The following is a 19473-nucleotide window of genomic DNA, read 5'->3' on the forward strand; positions in this document are numbered from 1 at the left end:
AATGAACATTTAGGTCACCACAATACTATGATTCCCACCCTTGACATCGCTCACCAGCACCGTATCGAATACCACCCCACTCTTCCTCAGCCAGGTCGCCTCAACCTCCTGTCCATCCACGTTCACAGTCGGTAGCACCCCCTGCTCCACCACCGGCAGCGTCAAATTCCCCAGCGTCCCCGTCGGCGTGTTCACCCGCGCCGTATAGCCTCCTGCTCCTCCACCACCAGTCGTCCACGCGGCGCTGAACTTGCCCAGGCTCGTGCTGAACCCGCCCTCGGCAAAACTGAGGTTGCCAAACTGCGGCGCAAAGCTCCAGGTGCTGCCCACCCTCCCCGTGACGCTCAGCCCCAGCACATACTCGGTCAAGGCAGACGTCGGCCCGGACGACCACCCGTGCGAGTGCGACGGGTAGCTGAAGTCGTTGTCGTACCCCCGCGCCCACCGGTAGCCAAAGGTGCCGTTGATCAGGTACCCCTCCATCACCGTCGACTGCGAGCCGTTGGGGTTGTGCAGGTACCAGCCCCAGCTGTCGCGGATCAGCTGGAGCGCGCGTTCTGTCTGCCCCGCCGTGAGATGGGCCTGCACCTCGAACCCGCTGATAAAGGGGGAGATGTTCCCCGGCAGCTCGGGGCTGTTGGGCCCGATGGGCGTCCAGTTTTCTGTAAGGCGGGACGAAATGCTCTGCGCCGTGTCGCTGTCTGCGTCCACAAGCCCAAAGAGCACTGACATGCTGTTTGCGTCCTGTGGGTGCAGGGTAGTAGCGGTGGCGTTGTCCTTGAAGGCGCCGTACGAGAAGTCGAAGCAGTACTCCAACGTGGCGTTCTGGAGGGAGGACGCGCGGGACAGCCAGAGTGTGCTGTTGGCCGTGTCACCTATCCACTCGGCCAGGGACGATCCAGTGTTGAGCGTGCGATAGAGGATCATCTGTGCCTCGGACATGTTGAAGCCTGTCTGCAGACGTGCCCAGTCCCGCGTCCCTGTGACGTTGAGGAGGCCTGGGGCCAGGACCTTGCCGTAGATAAAGTCCATGGCCCGCAGGTAGCCATCGTAGTTCTCGGCAAGGAAGGCTGTATCGTTGGTGAAGAGGAGGTAGTTGTATGTGCCGATCATGGTCCACATGTGGTACGTGTCGCTATCCTGTTGAAGAAGAGGGGGCCCTGCTTCGGGAAACGATCCATCCGCGTTCTGGTTGTTGTACATGGTCTGGAGGGCATTCTTGACACTGTCGAGATCCCCAATGGAGACAAAAGTCGACGGCACGGCGACACCCATATCACCAGGCCAGACCGCCCTGTCGCGCTTCGCACCGTCCACGATGATGGTGTCACCAGGACCCAGCGTACCATTGTTCGCCCAGCCCGTGTGCAAGAAAGGGACCCATCTTCCAAAGTTGACAGGCACCGCATTCGTCTGCAGAGTGTACGCGCCCGAGTACCAGATGGCGTTCAGCAGGGCATCCGAGCTGTGAAAGTACCCCTGGTACGCCTTCAGGTTTGACCACGTGGGCTGGAAGCCGATCTCGAGCTGGATCGACGACAGGTCCACAGAGGCGGACTCGGCAATGAGGAACAGCGTCAAGTACCGGAAACCACCCCGCAGCCGCTCGTCGGGCATCACATAGCTGACGTCGCCCGCCCCGGTGAAGTTGGCGTAGATGGCGCCGTCAGGCCCGACAAACTCGCCGTTCGACGAATCAGACCACTCACCTATCCAGTTCTTCCCCTCGGTGAAGGCGAGACCCACGGCACCGGAGCTGTTCCCAGAGGCAGTGAATTCCAGGTGGACGATGCCACCCACCTCCTTGCCGAAGTCGAAGACGAGCTGGGAGCCATTGCCGGCAAGATTCGCAGTGCCGTTCCAAGAGGAGATGATCTCGCCGTTGCTCGCTGAGAGGATGGACTGCGGAGGGACGAGGCGAGAGTCAGGGGCGAAGATGTCGTCGTCCCATACGCCCGGAAAGGCGGCCTCTGTGATGGCGCTGCAGGTGGTGTTCCGCCAGCACGAGTCGCCCAGGACAGGCACAGCAGCCAGCAGGCCAAAGAATAGGTTCAATACCACCATGTTTGAGAGCTTGACACCCCAAAGGTGTTGATTCGTGCAAGCCTGAGCATCATGAAAGGGGGACTTCTCACCTTGATATATGATGATGAACTTATCATCTACGCATCTCGCGCCGTCTTTGCTCGAGCCAATAAGAAAACTGGCAACAAAAGGCGGCGAGGAGACCAAATAGTTCGGTACATTGTCAGGACCGAGATGACACTAAATTATCCGGAGTGGAAAGATTTCCTTTGAGGCGGAAAAGGGTAGCAACCTGCAGGAAAGGGCTCGTCAAGTGAGTTGCCAAAAGTCAAGGCAAGGCAGGATTCTGGAGATTATCCCTGCAGATCATGCGGGGATCAATCCCAACCGCCAGAAGATCCGGGGTCCCGCATTCTCGCTCGATTTGGGCCGAGAAAGTAGAGTCAAGGTTAAGGTTGTTTCTGTGGAACAAGTCTGCAGGTTCCCACCAAGATCATCAACCCACCTACTTGGTTGAGGTTGTATCCAGAGCAGACCGTCTAAGGAAGACCTCAACACGCTGCTACTTCAGCACGACTTGAACAGACCTGTCTTCACAAGTCAACCTGCGATGACACATATGAAAGAAAAAAGGAGGGGGGGAGGGCTGAGAGGGGCAGACTATATCTCACACTTGACGTCGAATATTGTCCAGGCCTACTGTGAGCCCCAGGAGCCTAGAGGAGATCATCACGAGAGTCTCTTCGTGATAATAGATCAACCTATCCGAGATTCGACGCACTGGAGCCCAGACCTTTGGGTCCAGGTGGACCTCAAGTTCCTGAGATGTAAGATGCGGTGCTACATCGTCCCGTAGATCGCGGGCGCCTCGTAGGGCTATAGGAACGCCCCCCGCCCCCCATTTTGTGTTCATATCCCACGGTTTCCAAGGTAGCGCTGCTTGGCGTCGTTACCCGATAGGTTGTATTGCGAAACAAGGACGGTTATGCCGAACATGAATCTTCCTTTTCATCAGCCTTCATATGGGATACCTGAGTAGGAGCTCGACGGCAATCTCTCAGTGCACCCGGGATCTTGACGGGACACAGCGTCGTCTTGCATCAAGGAGTTCTGCAATGGATATGCAAAAGAGGGTCCTCTCATAACCCAGCCACGGCGTGAGTGACACGTATGTGCGTGCTTCCAATGCACAGCACAGAGATGAACCTCAGGTCTTCCCTCTGAATAATAACCCACATCGACAAGATCCTCCTTCCAAGGTGCCACTGGGCTGTGATGGTGCTGCGACCAGGCTGCGATCACTTCTCTGACCACTCGATGTACCGTACGGGGGTACCTTGCTGGAGCTCATGCACGCGGCACAGTGACTCCGAACTCCTCTTCTAGGTCGAGAGTGCGTCCTGATTGAAGGAAAACCCACTGAGTTCCGCAGCAGCCGGACTGCCCTGGTCCAATTTGATAGAAATGGGGTAGACTCCCACAGATCCAGCTCAAAATTGTTGGAATTCAAAGATGTGGCCATCCAACATTTTGAGCTGTTGCTTCAGTAGATCTTGACGATTCGTGGGGTCTTCATGATGGGGTTGATGAACATGTGTAAAAGAAAGACCAAAGCCTGAACGATCAGCAAAGGACAGATTTGGCATGCAACGGGCAGAGTAGTCCGACAACGAGGAAGATGAGTCCCAAGCTTCCTTTTCGAGGTCCCCAAATGACATCTGAGCCTGGCGAGTCGTCTAGAAGGGAGAAGTCTCGGCCCAGCGGGACGCTCCCAGTGGTGCGAAAAACGGAAAGGGTCAGAAGGACAACAGGCATCGCGACGCAGCCAGCCCCGCGAAACGTTCGATACTGATGACGACACTTGCAGATCTGCCTTTCAAATCTTGTCTGTTGCTGCTGGTTGTCCTTGCATGCTGTTGGTGATGGTTGTTGTTTGCTGGTTCCTGATAACGAGGTGGAGCTCTGATCCAGCACTTGCAAGCCTTACTGTAAGTTGTTTCCTGTGTCGTGTCGCTGTGTTTGGTCAGGAGAGCCGAAAGGCCAAGGTCGATCCAGTGCTCCAGAATAATTATAGGATACCTGCCACGATTCAAGGTCCTTCTTCATGCTGGTGGCTCTTGTGTCAATGGGCCCTGGTTTGGGCAAGCATGGCTGGTCCCGAAAGCGAGGTGAGAGGAGGGCCCACTTCGGACTGACAGTGGACCGTTCAGGCTCGAGATCTTTGTCAGACATCAATCAAGGACGTAAAAGACTGACTAGTCAAGACTTGGGCATTCAACCCGTCGCTTCGGCAGCATACTATTTCCGTACGATAATTCCAATACAGTCCAATTTTCCCATGGCTTGGTTCCTGAAGAAGAAGAGGAAGAAGGAGAAGAAAGAAACACACTTGGACTGGTCTTAAGTGGTACCTTTTTTGGTCAACAAAGCCTTGAGATGAACTCAATGTCAAAAAGCCTCCAGAAGGGGGAAACCGTGGAACGGCTTTCTACGCGCTAATGCAACTCTCTGGGGGGATCCTTCCCACTATTCTTTAGGGGTGAGGGGGGGCAGGTTAGTGGCTTGCAACCTAGGCGCTTAATGACGATATTGCAAGTGAGGGCCCCTATCAGGGCACCAGGGCTCACCAGACGACAGCGGGAGAGGCCTGTTAGGTCCCAGATCCCAAAAAATGGGGGGTGGAGTCCAGCCCCAGTCGCCCCTAGTTCGACTTCTCTTCTAGAAAACTATTGGAGCCAAGCCTAAATCTCACCTCTGGAAACTGGGCTCTACAGTACTCGACGACGTCCTCGGGACGCTGGGACAACACACCCTCCTCTCTTGTACAACCCGCCCCCCCACCGGTGTTTTGGCATCTGCGTTTCTGCCTGCAGCGTCTCCTCCATGCATTTTTCTTCACCAATCTGGTCACCTTGTTAAACTGTACAATGCAATACGATCTCCTTTTCACAAGTCACCCACGATCCTAACGCAGCTTACATTTCAACAAGGCCCCAATCCTCTAGGCACGTTTGTCCAACAAGACAAGAAAGGGAACGAAGTTAAACTTGACCCCGGCTGCCTGATCCACCCGTGCCACCTGGACTGAGCCTCGAGCAGCGAGCCCCCCCCCCCCCTTAACAGCCTGACCCTTCCACCATATTGTCTCTCAATAGTACCGTCTTTAAGCCCGATTGCGACGGAGACACACTCACAGTCCTGCGAGATCCACTCTATCGCCCATCTCCTGAATTTGATTTCGTCCGAATCGCTTCACTCTGGAAAACGCTCTGTCCTTGCCTCAAACTTTGCTGCTCTCTTCTCTGCTCTCCGTACGCCGGCGCCCCTGCCTCGCCCAGCCGACCAACCCCTCCCGCCCCGTGTGATCGTGACGCGACCGAAAACCTTCTCTAGCTTTTAACGTCAGACGATCACTGTGTATAAAGGGGCGAACAGCAAGGGGGAGGACTGCTGGCTTAGGAAAGGCCTTGGGACGAGGCCTCTCCTCGACTCCAGATGATGGTATGTTTCTTCTTCCTGTGTCTTTGCCTGCTTGCCTCTTGCGCTGCTGTTAAGGAGAACCGGCGACCGTTGAATCCCCCTCCCCTCAAGGGATGCTGGTGCGGTGCGGGGATCTGACTGCTGCTGCTACGCAATACATGCTGCTGTGGTCCCTCAAATGCTTCCGACCCGTGGGTCCTCGTGGGAAAGCAGCTACGTCTTCATACACACACACAGACACGCATGGATTTGACCTAGTCGGACTGACACATGTTGCCAACTTTATTAGACCTCATCTAGGCCTCGCGATGTTGGCGGCAGCTTTGCAAGCCGACGTGGTCACGCCAACACGCTCTCCATATCAGACCCTAGTCACCACGTCACAGAGGCAATAGGCACTCTATACGGGTCCGATGACAACGATTCAGACACCGAGTCTCGCGAGAACCGCAAGAGCCGACCTCTAAGCTTCCTCTCTTATGGGGAAGACCAGCTGCCGAGCCGGACCAGAGACACAGGCGAGCCCGACGACCCCCGGCGCGCCTTGCAGCGCTCGCAGACCGATACGACCCATCTGTCGCCCCAAGATGCGAACACTACTGTAAAAAAGTCCAACACTATGCCGTCGCGAATGTCTATACAGAGGATGCCGTCCTCCGAGAATGGGCCCATGTCGCCCTCGGGGCCCATGTCGCCAACACCTTCCCTGCGGGACTTCCAGGCCGCAGAGAGTTCCATGCCCATGACCAACATCGACAATCCAAGAGACATTGCCCAGGAGCTAAGCAACCTGCAGGCTCTGCGGCGGATGTCGATGGATGTGGGTAGTGATCCTGACCTGATGCCTTTCCAGGGCATAGTCCCGATCCCCTCAATAGCACCCACCGGCGATGACGACGAGTCCGATCCCTCTCGGCTGCTCTGGGTGCCTGCCAACGTGCACCCTGAGCTGGCACCAGAGCAGTTCAAGAGCTTCCTCGAGAGGAGGGTCACCTCGATGAAGAGGAGGTCCGGAGAGTCGATGCTTTCCGCTGAGGGAGTTCAGCGCAATGACTCTTTTGGTCTGCGACGTACCAAGTCTAAACTGTCCCGCCAGATTGACAACTCAGGTGGTCGCGGAGGCGAGGGCTACGTGGACGGTGCGGAGAGATTAGAACGGCAGAAGTCACTCAACGGATATGCGACACCAGAGCTAAGCCTGGACGAGCTTGTCAAGGACCCGACCAAGGCCGTACAAAAATTGACAAAGGATGCCTCCGAGGGAGCCTCGAGCGATGTCATCCTGCCCGTGGCACCGGGCATGGGTCTGCGGCGGTCAACCCGAACGCAGTACCGGAAGGGTGGAAGCATGCGCGGCGACCGATCGGCTTTCTCCAAACGCATGGCACAGAAGCTGTCTGATACCCAGGAAGAACCTCTTCCACCGATGCCGACAATGGATGCGCCTCCCGGACCAGGAATATCTCGCGTGCAGACCGAGCCAGTGTCAACGGAAAACTTCTCGAGACCGAAAAAGTCTATCAAGCGGCAGCAGGGCTTCTCGCGAGAGACACCCCCGCAGATTGTCGAGCCTTCCGCCACCCAGGCTTTCGAATCTGCACCAGAGCAACAAGAGCAGCAGAGCCACGGAAGAAGTGCTTCAGATCCCGAAGAGACAGTGCAGGCCGTCGAGCATGCACCCTATATTGAGCAGACCCCCCAGTTCGAGCAATTAGACGCCACAAGACAGTTTCCAGAAAGATCATCTTCACAATCAGCGAGGGCGCAGCATTCTCAGGAATCACAAGCCCCGCCGGTCCCGCAGCATCGCCCACAGGAAAGAGTTGAACAGCGCACGTATTCTCGCGATAATCAACGCACACCGTCAGGGCGCCAGGCCATGCCGCCCGCGCCACTCGATAACGTACCAGGAAACGCGACCAAGACCATGAATGATATTACATCTCCTGGGCATGGCCCCATCCGCACAGACAACCTCACGATGGTACCGACCTTCACAGCAGAATCTGACCGGAAGAAGAGGGACAGCGACGGCGAGTCAACCAAGTCAAGCAGCGGCTGGAAGTGGTTCAAGAGCGAGGACAAGAAAAAGAAGGAGAAGGAAAAGGAACGAGAAAAGGAGAGGGATGAACAGGCGAGGAGATCCAAGTCAACAAAGGCTGCCGAGAAGCCGCACGAGATTGCTCGACTTGACGTGCTCCAAAACTCGATCGAAAATGTCGTTGCGAAAGGGAGAGAAAGCCTTCTCCTGGACCGAGACAGCGTCGATAGTAAGCTCCAGGAGGAGAGGAAGAAAGACACCAGCCGCAAGTCGAGTGACGGCAGAAAGGAGAAGGATGGGTTCTTTGGGTCCATTTTTGGAAACAAGAAAAAGTCCGAGAGAGACTCCTCGAGCAGAAAGCAGCTACGCCCGCCCTCGCCCGAGGCGCCACCACCAAGACTGCTCAAACCCGATGTCGACTACCCGTATACGCGATTCCCGATCCTGGAAGAACGGGCCATCTACCGCATGGCCCACATCAAACTTGCAAACCCCAAGCGGAACCTCCTCTCGCAAGTCCTACTCAGCAACTTCATGTACTCGTATCTGGCCAAGATTCAGGCTATGCACCCGCAGCTCCAGGTACCTGTCTCGCCACAGCAAAAGCGCCTGGAGGAGGAGAGGCAGCGCAAGGAGCAGGAGGCCCAACAGGCCTACATGGAGCAGCAGATGCAGCAGCAGCAGTCGGCCCAGAACAGCATCGACCAGTACAACTTTGAGTACCACCGGGTCAGTAACCTAATTTCCTTCGCCCTCCAGAGTTAACATCTCTTTTCACAAAAAAAATAAAAATAATCCGTGTGCAATTTCTTTTTGGTTATCCAACGTCTTTTCTAACGAACTGTCTAGTCATCCAACCAATACGGTGACTCTGAGGGCGATTACGTCGATGAAAATGGCGAGCCGTACGATTACGACCAGGGCCAGGCGCACGGTGGGTATGAAGGACATCATGGGCAAGATGGCGGATATAGATATGGGCACGACGCATACGGGCAGCAGCAGCTCTACTACGATGGCCATGACCATCAACGACATCAGGACGAAGATGAAATGTGGTGAAAGAAGCGACAAAGTCTGGGGAGACCGGAGGGGGAGTGAAATCGAAACGAAAAACAAAAATATATACATGGGGGCAGCTGACTGGGCGCGTGGAGTGCATACATCAGCATAAGCAGGAGGGACCAGCGATAGAAGGAGGCTGTCATGATACGTATCCTGCAGAAAGGAGGAAGGGTGACCGGGAGGGAGGTATTCTGGATCTAACGTAGTAATATCTGCATAAGCATGGAGTTTGTGGATGTGACTGGCTTCAGCTGCACTGTTGGGATGACAAGGAGCAGGCGGGTCACTTCCGAATTATTTCGAAGCATTCTTTCTGCTCCCTACTTTCTATACTATACATACATACGTACCTAGTTAACCACCTCCCCTTGGAGCGTTTAGTAGTAAAGTAAAGAAACTCGGCATTTAAAAAGGACAACACTTGAGAATGGCGGTATTGCATGTTGAGACGACTATGCTGATGAGGGCAATGTTCCTCGAGGAACAAGAAGAGAGAGAAAAGGGATGCGATTTCAAGAGGTTTTGGCCATTTAGCAGTCTAATTACGACTTCCCTATTCGAATGAAGTCGAATAGTAATAATTCGTAGGAAATACCATATATACACACATCTTCGTACGTATGGCATCCGTCACCTCCCAAATGAAGCGTCCCTATTTGCATGTGGCTCTAGACGCACGGGCTCGCAAAGGAGGTCAATAAACTTTAGCGCAGTTGGATACACGCTAACCCCTAAAAGGTAAGTTCTGGTGCCTAGCTGGCAAGGTTCGGTCGCGAGGAGCTCGACGTGAGGATGGAGCTGTTAGCGTATAGATTTGCAAGTCAGAACGCGCGAAAGAGTAAGGAACGAGGGAAAGAAGCGCAACTCATCATTGCCAAATCCAAATCGCATCCCCCTTCCGACACGTCGACAGCATCGATCACGACCGTCCTCCACCACCTCACAAGCCCGTACGATACCTAGGGCTGTCTCAAGGACCCTACCCTTTATCGAATCGAAATTGACAACTACTATTTTCTCTCTGCCTGCAGGCCGCCGTCCGACACACGATTCGCCCCACAGTTTTGCCCAGCGAGGCTCTTTGCGACCCACGACCTTTCAAAGAAGTGTCCCAAGACGTACAGACACGCACCACGCCCACACAACCTGCGAGAGAGCGTTGAACGAGGCCCAAGCTTCTGAGCCATTGAGGGTAGACACTTCGTCCTCGTCTCTTTCTGGCAGTGACAAAGCTCACGTCTTACTCGCCCACCCCATCTCCCCAATCACCACCACCACCCTCCCAACCAACGCCGGCTGTCCTCTCCCTCTGAACTCTTCAATCCTAGAATGGCCAACGTGAGCGCCCTTTGTCATTTATCAATTGTTTGAGTCTTGCCAGTCTATCAAAACACCCCTCTCCCCTCCGTGTCCCTCCCTCTCCGACATAGGAAACACCCCCACCCTTGTTATTGTTGGGCGTGCCCCATCCAAACCACCACCCTTCCGTTGTACATCTCGTCTCTTGTCCCATTTGAACTTCGTCTTCTGCTACAAACCCCTTTCCTCTCCTGCGCGGCCATCCTCTCCTCCCCCCCTCCCCCCCTCCCCCCTATTTTCGTCAAACATGTCTGGAGCCAACAAGCACATGGGCGCCTGGCGCACCCCTCTCCCTACTCGGGCTAACGGCTCACATCCTCACCATGAGCAGCAACCTCCTCGCCATTACAACAACCCCGGTGGCTACATGCCCAACGGCGGTGTTCCCCCCCAGACCGTCCCTGCCCCTGGAGCCGTTCCTCTCCTCCCCCAACCAGGGCCGTATCATCGACACTGGATCTATTCGTATCCTCTGCGTCGCCGATGTTCGAGGTAAGTCCACGTGCCTACTCATCAAATCCAGTCTCAGTGGGGTGCCGTACCGATTTGCTGATCTCACCCGTCCCCTTGCCTTCAATAGGTCACCTGCGGTCCTTTAACGAGCTCGCGAGGAAGGCGCAGGCCAACTATGTCATTCATACCGGCGACTTCGGTTTCTACGACGAATCCTCCTTGGAACGCATTGCGGAGAAGTGAGTTGGGAGCGAACCAAAAGAGATGCAGAATAGTATCTGGGTATGTGGCTGATAAGAATTGTGTTGGATAGGACCCTGAAGCATGTGGCCCAGTACTCCCCTCTTATAACTGAAGAGGTGAAGAAGGGAATTGCGAACGGCGGGCCTGGCTCTGTCAAGCAGCGATACAGGCCCGAGCAGCTGCCTCTCTCGGAGCTGCCTATGTTTGTCACCCCAAACCAAGGCAACCCAGCCTATGAGCTCGAGATTCCCGTCTACACTGTCTGGGGCGCCTGCGAAGATGTACGAGTGTTGGAGAAGTTCCGTTCTAGGGAGTACCGAGTCAAGAACCTTCACATTATCGACGAGGCGCAGTCCATGCTACTCGAGGTGGCCGGTGTCAAGCTGAGGCTGCTCGGCCTTGGAGGCGCAGTTGTCATGCACAAGCTGTTCGACAATGGCGAGGGCCGGACGACCATCGCGGGTGGCCAGGGTACCATGTGGACTACATTGCTACAGATGGGTGAGCTGGTCGATACGGCCAACAGGGTGTACGATCCGACCGAGACACGCGTCTTTGTCACTCATGCCTCCCCCGCCCGCGAGGGCATTCTGAACCAGCTCTCTGTCAACCTGAAGGCCGACTTCTCCATATCCGCTGGCCTGCATTTCCGGTATGGCAGCTCCTACAACGAGTTCAGTGTCAACCCCACACTTGATCACTACCGTGGAAAGCTGGCTGCTAGCAAGGCATCCTTCAACGACGTGTGGGAGACGGTCAAGGCAGAGGTGGAACCTGCCATCCAACAGAACGAGGCGCAGCAGAGCCTGCTGAAGAACGCACTGGGTGTGGTGGAGAAGATGCCTTCCCAGGCTGGTAGTGGGAACCCCTTCGGCGGCGCACATGGCGGTACGCCGGCCTTGGGACAGGTCGACGAGAGCGCATTCAAGAATATGTGGAACTTCAACTTGGCGGATGCTGCCTTCGGCTGGCTGGTGCTGGAGATACAGGACGGCCGGATCGGGACGGAAATGAAGGCTCAGGGCTTCAACTTCTCCCACCGCGGCGCAAAGCAGCAACCAATGTCCGCGACAGCCGCACCACCCGTTGCTGCCACAGCATCGTCCGCACCTGTTCCGACACCCGCGCCCCAGCGACAGCCGTCCGAAAAGCCGGCCAAACAATCACCAGCTCCTGCTCAGGCGAAACCTACAACCCCAGCACCTGATACCAACACGAAGGAGAACGAGAAGCCCACCGGCGCCAATGGGAACGCTCACGGCCCTGAGGGCGCCGCACCATCTCCAGCGCCACCAAAGGCCAGCGACATCATTGGATTATTCGTTATGAATGCCTCGTCTGTATCAGACGAGGAACTCCGGAAGCTGTTCGCACCGGAGGATCAGCCCAAGGTTGTGGAGGTGATTAAGTGGGGCCAAGCCAACAAGGTGGTGCAGTTCAAGACCACGGACGACCGAGATGGTGCGCTGGAGCGACTGTCGGAGGAGCATAAGACGGGAGGCGACCGATCCAAGCCTCTATTCAAGCTCTTCACACCTCGCGCCAGGGACTTCACCGGCCGAACTGGTAACGCAGGCACATGGGGTAGCAGCCGGGGTGCAGCATCAAGCACTGGCCGCGGAAGTGGTTACCAGAGCAGCGGCGCCGGTGGCACAGCGTCTGATAGTGAGGGAGCTGGCCGCCGTGGCGGTCGTGGCGCTCGCGGACGGGGAGGTGAACGCGGCGGGCGGGGTCGAGGCCGGGGTGGCGGGGGGCTGAAGGGCGAAGGTGGCAATGGCTCGCCTGCGCCACCCGCTGCAGCATCCACTGCTGAATCCTAAATAACCCCCTTTGTGGCGTCGCAGCATACTCTTGGAGGCATGGAAAGGGGGGTGGAGGACATAATTTCCCGCGGTTGGGTTGTATCTGGCACGCAATGCTGGCGGCCCTCGTCCATCCGCTGTATTACACTTTTTGGGCGGTGGGCCTGATGTGCATCGGAAAGCGTGATCTCTGACTACAACACTCCATCTTCGACTTGCCGACAAAAGAACCATCACCGTCTCATAGTTTAGATCAGGACAGGCTTTCTTCTATTTGTCTTAGAATCAGGCTCGGGGGGAACGCTGGTTTGCGTGAGAGGCAGGCGGGGGGCGTGTTGCGTTACTTCTTGCCTTTCTTTTTTGAGGTTCTTCTCTCTCACACCCTTTCTCCAATCACATAGTAGCTTTGAGCAAAGTATTTTTTTTCTCTCTCTCTTCAAAGGTCGTGTTCTTGTTAGGTTTCCGGGTAAAAGAAAGAAAAAAGAATATCACTTGACGCGTTTTTATTTCTTATTATTTAGGGTTGCTTGTACCAGATACTGTTTTCTACTGTATGTTTTCTCATGGACACGATATTGATGATGAATAGATAGAGGTTTAAGAGGAGAGGAGTATTGATTAGGTGGCTCATTTGATGAATGCTGTCTTTCTATTTATTACCCCTAGTTTGAGTGCAATAGAAGCAGTCTACTAAACAAGCTCTGTGTAGCGGTCACCCGTAGTGGACGATGAAGGGGTGGACATCGCGTTTGAAAGAGGAGGAAAGTAGAGAGAGTAGAGACAAAGACCATGCTCAATGTTATATGTACAACATCACAGCTAGGACATGAGCTCACCTGCGTACTTGGGTGGGTATTTCGCAAGGAGGACTGTCCCGAACAGGAGGTGAGGGGTTGCAAAATGGATGGCGGAGTGATCTCATTGATTCTTTTTTATCTTCATTTCACCTTTCTATTTTCTTTATTTGAATTTCCAGGGGATGTGGTCCACATCCTCTTTACTTATCCAGAGGCTTCATGCCTCGATGTATGGCCGCCACACCACCAGTCAAGTCCTCCCAGCCGTCGCCACCCACGACGAAGCCCGCGGCGAGGATCATGTCGCGGAATTCCTCCTGGCTGGGAAAGCGCTCGATGCTCTCGACCAGGTACTGGTAGCTGTCGCGGTCGCCGGCGACGATCTGGCCGATGAGGGGGATGGCGCCGAAGCTCCAGCGCTTGTAGACGGCGTTGAAGAGCGGGTACTTGTCGACCTTTGAGAACTCAAGCACGGCGAGAACGCCGCCTGGCTTCAGGACGCGGTAGGCTTCGGCGAGAGCCAAGGGGATATTGCTGAAGTTGCGGATGCCGAAGGCGACGGTGTACAGGTCGACGGAAGCATCGGGGACGCCAGCGGAGCGGAGGTCCTCGGCGTTGGCCTCGAGGAAGGAGAGGGCGGCCTGTTGGGAGGCTGGGAGGGCGAGGGAGCGCTGCCGGCCTACGGCCAGCATGGAAGGGTTGATGTCGGAGATGGTCACGTGCACGTCGGGGTTGGCGTTGAGGTTGTGGGCGTGAGCGAGGTGGCGGAAGGCGATGTCGCCGGTGCCGCCGGCTATGTCGAGGATGTGCTGGGGGGGTGGAGGCGTGTTGGGCGGGTGGGCGCCTGGGTTGAGGGTTGAGACGTAGTGATCTCTGTTTGGAGGAGACACGAAAGAGGTGAGCGACAACGATCGGAGAAAGGCAAATATGGGGAGAGAAAGAGAGAGAGAGAGAAAGAGAAGGTAGACTGGTGCTAATGCTGCTGCTGCTTACTTCCATATCCGGTGCCAACCAAAGGACATCAGGTCATTCATACGGTCGTACGTCTCGGCGACGCTGCTGAATACCTCGGCCACGCGTTGTGTCTTCTCTGACTCGGTTACTGTCTTGAAGCCAAAGTGAGTCTCGCGATCTGCCCTGCTCGCGCTTGTTCCCCCATTGCCGCCGCCGCTCGTCGTCGAACTTGTCGTCGTCGCCGCCCCGTCGCGCGCCGCGTCTGTCGTCGAGAACGTTCGCAAGCATGGTATTATAGACCTCCTCTGTGGTGCAGACCGCATACACCGCGCCCCCGCCCTCAATATATGTCTTGGTGTAGACATTGTGAGCAGGACAAGGTTCGATTGACTGCCGACAACCGCTGAGAAGTCTTGGGTGAAGATGGGGAAGAATGGGTTATGATGAACGTCGAGACCGGGGGAGGTTCCTTTTCGACAGGGAGATAGAATTCCTCGGACGAGACAGCAGGGGTACCCCTGCTGCCGAGCTCGGCGCCGATGCTAGCCTAGGTGAGTTTGAACTTGTTGTTTGGCCAGACGGCGGCCGTTCTTGCCTTAACTGCCGCCTTAGACCTCTTCACGGTGCGCCGCCTCCTTGGACTGTACCATCGCCCGCGTGAATTCGCCGACCCACTTGCGCGCCTGGTAGGCGGCGAACGCAATGAAGAGGAGGGTGAGAGTGATTGCGAGAAAGATGGCAAGGTTAGCGTCGGGCATGATTCGCCGCTGGTCGCTGGACGGACTAGGACGGGAAGCTTTGTACAGGAGGAGTCGAGGAGCCGAGATGTTGGCCTGGCTGGTCCTCGTTGCCCGGTAGGAGGTTGAGAAGACGGAGACGTGCTTAGGTATGCGTTCAGGTAATCTATTGATAGGGGCAAGATGGACGCGGCGGACAATCTTGGGCAGCTCGTAGGATGGTGCGAGGTAAGTGGAAGGATAGCAGAAGAATATCTGATATCCAATGTTTATGCTCTGGCTGTGGGAGAAAGTTTTAGGTCAGACACCTCAGGCCTTGCAGACTTTCAATGCTGAAAAAACCGTGGGCAAGCTAAGTAAATTCAGTCCCAAGACGACACATAGTTCTGCTCCTGTAAAATGGTCGCTCGTTGTCAGCTGAAGTTCACAGCTTAGACAAACTTTGGAGTTTGAATGCCTAGGATGTTTGATTCACTTACTTTTGATAGCAAGTGCAGGCCAGTAGGCTACAGTGTCAAAAGAGCTATCATTGTTCAGTTTTATGTTTGATATATGTCTACTATTGATACTGACCCCTTTCTTATCTCTAAAGACTGCAAGTTGCTCATGCCCCCATGAATCGTAGACGTAAACTTCGGTGGTTTTCTGGGAATCACCAGACAAACGAACCTTCCCATGGCCTTTGCGTCCATTGAAGGATCCTATGTGAGAAGCCAGAATATCGTAAGAGACATGAATGACAACCACAGGATGTCATAAACTCTTTATTTCAAACTATCTTTACCACCATCAAAGTCATTCACATCATATTCATCCGGGTACCTCTCAATGAGGTCCCTGAGCTCTGCCATCTGACCCTTGATCTCTGGCGTAAGCTCCTCATATACATCTTCAAACATGGTCCTGATGGGCGGCTTCTTTTCCTTCTCGGCCTCCTGGAACGCCTTCAACAGATCTCTCCTGATTCCCTCCCTGGCCTCCTTCTCCTTGGCCTCATCCCATATCCCCTTGGCCTCCATCCATTTCCGCAGACGCGAGATCGGGTTGTCCCGCCTCTTCCACTCCTCAACCTCCACCCTCGCACGGTACGCAAAGGAATCGTCACTCGTGCTATGGTGGCCGACACGATATGTCAACGCCTCGATCAGCACGGGCCTGCCACCATCCTGCAGAGCCATCTCCCTCGCCCGCTTGGTGGCCTCACGAATCGCCCATATGTCGTTCCCGTCCACACGTACCGTCTCGATACCGTACCCCACGCCCCTCGAGGCGATCCCGTCGCCGCGGTATTGCTCGAGCACCGGGGTGGAGATGCTGTAGCCATTGTTGCGGCAGATGAAGATGACGGGGCAGGACCTGGTCGCGGCGATGTTCAGGGCTGCGTGGAAGTCACCCTCGGAAGCGGCACCCTCGCCAAAGTAGACAACGGCTACGCGGGGTGGGACGGAGGAGGGGTTGTGTAGGTGCTGCATCTTGAGCGCGTACGCAGCACCAGAGGCATGTGGGATCTGCGTTGCGAGGGGAGACGAGATGGTATGCTGTTCGTAAAAGAGGTTCAGCTTACACATGTACCGTAGTAAGACATCTTGTGCACTTCCTTGATTAGGTCCTTTTGTCATAGGGCCGGACGGGTACGTACAATGTTCAACTCCCTACTTCCATAATGCACAGGCATGTTCCTGCCCTTACCCGGGTCCTTCTTGTTGGCAAACAGCTGGTTCATGAAATCTCTTGGTGTAAAACCCCTTTGTGCAAAGACGCCCTGCTCACGATACTGGCAGAAGACAACGTCCTCCTTTGCCAGGGCGCTCGCGGACCCGACGGTCACGGCCTCCTCCCCAGCTGATACCATGTAAAAGCTGATGCGGCCCTGGCGCTGGGAATCGAACATGATGATGTCCATAATAGACACTAGCAGCATGTGCCGGTAGAGCTTGATGACCTCCTCGTCGGAAAGGTCGGGCTTAAAGGAGGAGTCCACGACGTGCCCGTTCTGGTCAACGGCGCGGTAGGTGGGCATGGCCTCGTGCGAGGCGGGCTGTTCGAAGGAGAGGGCATTGGTGAAGGCAGATTTGACGGCGCCGGGAAACTGGACGTATTTCGAGTCAGGGCGTTGTGAAAGCGAGCCTGCGAGGCGGTGGGTCGCGAGAGGGGTGAAAGCGATGGCAGTGCCTCTCGACGGTAGGAGGAGGCTTGGTCCTCGAAGCGAGGGTGCGAGGCCTGGGAAGCGGCGGATCTTCATGGTGGTGAGGCCTCGAGTGAACGGACGGAAAAGATAGCACGGCTCGTCGGAGTCCAAGTCGAGGTCAAGGCTATAGACACATGTTGTAAAGGCTCTCGAGTCTATAAACCCTCTCCAAGGGGGGAAAGAAGGATGTTTGTTGTCCTACGGCATTGTCGCTGTTCAGATTGAGCCGCAGGCTGTGAAACCCGACGTCATCTAAGGCCGATAGAAACCGCTGCGCATGCTCTCTCATTGCGGATCGGACGCTGACCCTGTTGGGTGGTGATCAGGCATTGTCATGGATTATTTGACGGTCAGTGCCTTGCCCATTGTGCGAAATTACCAGTTATGGTATTTTGAATTATAGAAAGGTGCGAATCCACGCAGGATCACCGGCCGAGAGAGAAAACAGCCAGAAAATACCCGATGTCGGACCGAAGCCTAGGTACGTAACATAACATGAAGCTCAACGGCTTATAAAGCTAAACTCCGACAGACAGAAAAATACCCTTCTAGTTCCAGCTCTTGTGCTAACTTATAGACTGGTGGTGATCAGGAAATGGCGCTGCGCACATGATGGCCGACCTTCTTTCTTCCTGTCTTGTTTCACCTGCCAACCCAAACCTCCAGCCTCTCTGGCTCTTGACCGCTGGTACCATGCAGGGTCCAATGAAGACACCACCGTCCGCCCCGCCCCGCCGTGACTGTCCACCAAAGTCCACATTGAGAATTTGGTGCATGCCTTCATGCCCAACTTGCGATACGTGGCGTTATATGACAAGAGGAAACGCACCCAGTTGCTGCAAGACCAAAGGACAAAAAAAAAATACGTGTGGGGGGGAGCTTGAGGGGGATTGTTAGTGGAGAGGGAGAACCATCTACGGAGTACGGGATGAAAACAGCAAGAATCTGTGTCGCAGGTCGTGAATGAACGGACATGGATTGGTGGTGGCGTCAATAAGACAAGACCGGGATGAATGCGATAGCGTTTGAATGGGCAGAAGTGACGCCAGGGGATGATAGATAGAATCAGGAGGGGCTAAGTGCAGTGCCATTCGGTTTCCCCCGCCAGACCTGCTGGGACAAGGCCCCTAAACCAGGGCACAGGGCACAGGGCTCCCTGCAGCCTGGCACCCTGGGCCGTAGCCGCCTGCACCGCAAACCATGAGACCCAGACCCCAGGCCTGCCAGGCGGTTCAGGACCTGGCGAGGGGGGTAGTTTGGTCCAGCCAGACAGTGGGCCTACCTGGTACCACACAATAGATGGTGCAGCACTGCGTAGGACGGACTGCATTGGTACTGTACAAGTCCGGAGTCTGTAGTAATCAGGTCCCAAACCTCATCTCGATTGCATCTGTTCCCCCAACGGACGACCATCCGTCCTTTTTCCACCCTTCGAGCCTCCCCACGACAGCCACCAGGCGAATCACGATAGTGACACCTCCCCCCCCCCTCTCCGCAGATAAAGAACGATCCGCTGTCGCCATCCCTCATGGCGGCATAACTCATGGCAGAACGAAGTACCACACACGGCCACTGGAACCAGCGCTCGTCGACGTCCACGTCCGCGTCCACATCAGCTCAGGCTCAGGCTGTTGAACTTGGCCCTGAACGCACAGCGCCTTCCTCGTCCTACACATCCCCATCCTCGCCCCGCTCGTCCTTGTCGCTATCACAAGCACAGTCCAAGTCCCAGTCCCAGTCACTACCCGACTCGACGCAGACGACCTCCTCCTCGAACGCGATCTCCTCCCACTCCTCCGTTCCCAACCCGTACGGGCAACAGCATCCGCACGCAGGCGCTGCGACTGATCAAGGTCAAGCCGCGGCTATAGGAAGTAGAAGAACCGCGCCTGGTCCAAACATCAATTATACAAACCCGCTAGGCTCAACCCGACGAGCTCCTTCCTCTTCCCCCTCCTCCTCCTCCTCGTCCCTCACCTCCTTCCCGTTGTCCTCTGCTGCTGCTGCTGCTGCCACAACCGCAGCAATCGACTCCAATAGACCACCAAGGTACATATGAATTTACTTCCCTATATATTCTCTGGCACCTCCTTTACGACCGCACCGCTTGTACCCCTCTTGTCACCTCGAGGTAGGGAGACATCACAAGCCTGCTCAGGCACGCGTCCGTTATTACCCCCCTCCCATGTAGTATCCTTGCCATCAAGCAGCCTACATCTCCTTCATCCCTGGTTGTCCTTCATGTGTGGAATTGTCAAGAGCCTTCTCAGCCCCCCCCCCCCCCCCCAAAACAAAAAAGCACATTCTCGATCCAGTCCACTTCAGACCT

The 19473-nt window shown here is 55.5% G+C and overlaps 4 protein-coding genes across 4 annotated transcripts; 1 reads left to right on the forward strand and 3 right to left on the reverse strand.

Annotated features, from left to right (window-relative positions):
- Window positions 1-9: 9 nt before the first annotated feature.
- M406DRAFT_265366 (family 78 glycoside hydrolase) lies at window positions 10-2064 on the reverse strand (the record flags this gene model as incomplete). Its single annotated transcript, XM_040917728.1, has 1 exon — window positions 10-2064. The coding sequence occupies one exon, from the start codon at window positions 2062-2064 to the stop codon at window positions 10-12; it is 2055 nt and encodes a 684-aa protein (XP_040772740.1).
- Window positions 2065-5414: 3350 nt separating this feature from the next.
- Window positions 5415-8846, forward strand: M406DRAFT_281836 (uncharacterized protein). Its single transcript, XM_040918457.1, has 4 exons — window positions 5415-5526; window positions 5795-7327; window positions 7430-8275; window positions 8396-8846. Exons 1-4 carry the CDS (start codon window positions 5521-5523, stop codon window positions 8606-8608), a joined length of 2598 nt encoding a protein of 865 aa, XP_040772741.1. The 5' UTR covers window positions 5415-5520; the 3' UTR covers window positions 8609-8846.
- Window positions 8847-13374: 4528 nt separating this feature from the next.
- Window positions 13375-14542, reverse strand: M406DRAFT_295449 (ubiquinone/menaquinone; the record flags this gene model as incomplete). Its single annotated transcript, XM_040919193.1, has 2 exons — window positions 13375-14138; window positions 14259-14542. 2 exons carry the CDS (start codon window positions 14540-14542, stop codon window positions 13466-13468), a joined length of 957 nt encoding a protein of 318 aa, XP_040772742.1. The 3' UTR covers window positions 13375-13465.
- A 1145-nt stretch (window positions 14543-15687) lies between these two features.
- Window positions 15688-17300, reverse strand: E1B (mitochondrial precursor/oxidoreductse activity protein). Its single transcript, XM_040926054.1, has 2 exons — window positions 16596-17300; window positions 15688-16494 (listed from the first exon to the last, which is right to left on the reverse strand). Exons 1-2 carry the CDS (start codon window positions 17196-17198, stop codon window positions 15721-15723), a joined length of 1377 nt encoding a protein of 458 aa, XP_040772743.1. The 5' UTR covers window positions 17199-17300; the 3' UTR covers window positions 15688-15720.
- Between the last annotated feature and the right edge of the window lie 2173 nt (window positions 17301-19473).

Source organism: Cryphonectria parasitica, assembly GCF_011745365.1.
Source record: "Cryphonectria parasitica EP155 unplaced genomic scaffold M406scaffold_8, whole genome shotgun sequence".
In the NCBI taxonomy this organism is placed as follows: Eukaryota; Fungi; Ascomycota; class Sordariomycetes; order Diaporthales; family Cryphonectriaceae; genus Cryphonectria; species Cryphonectria parasitica.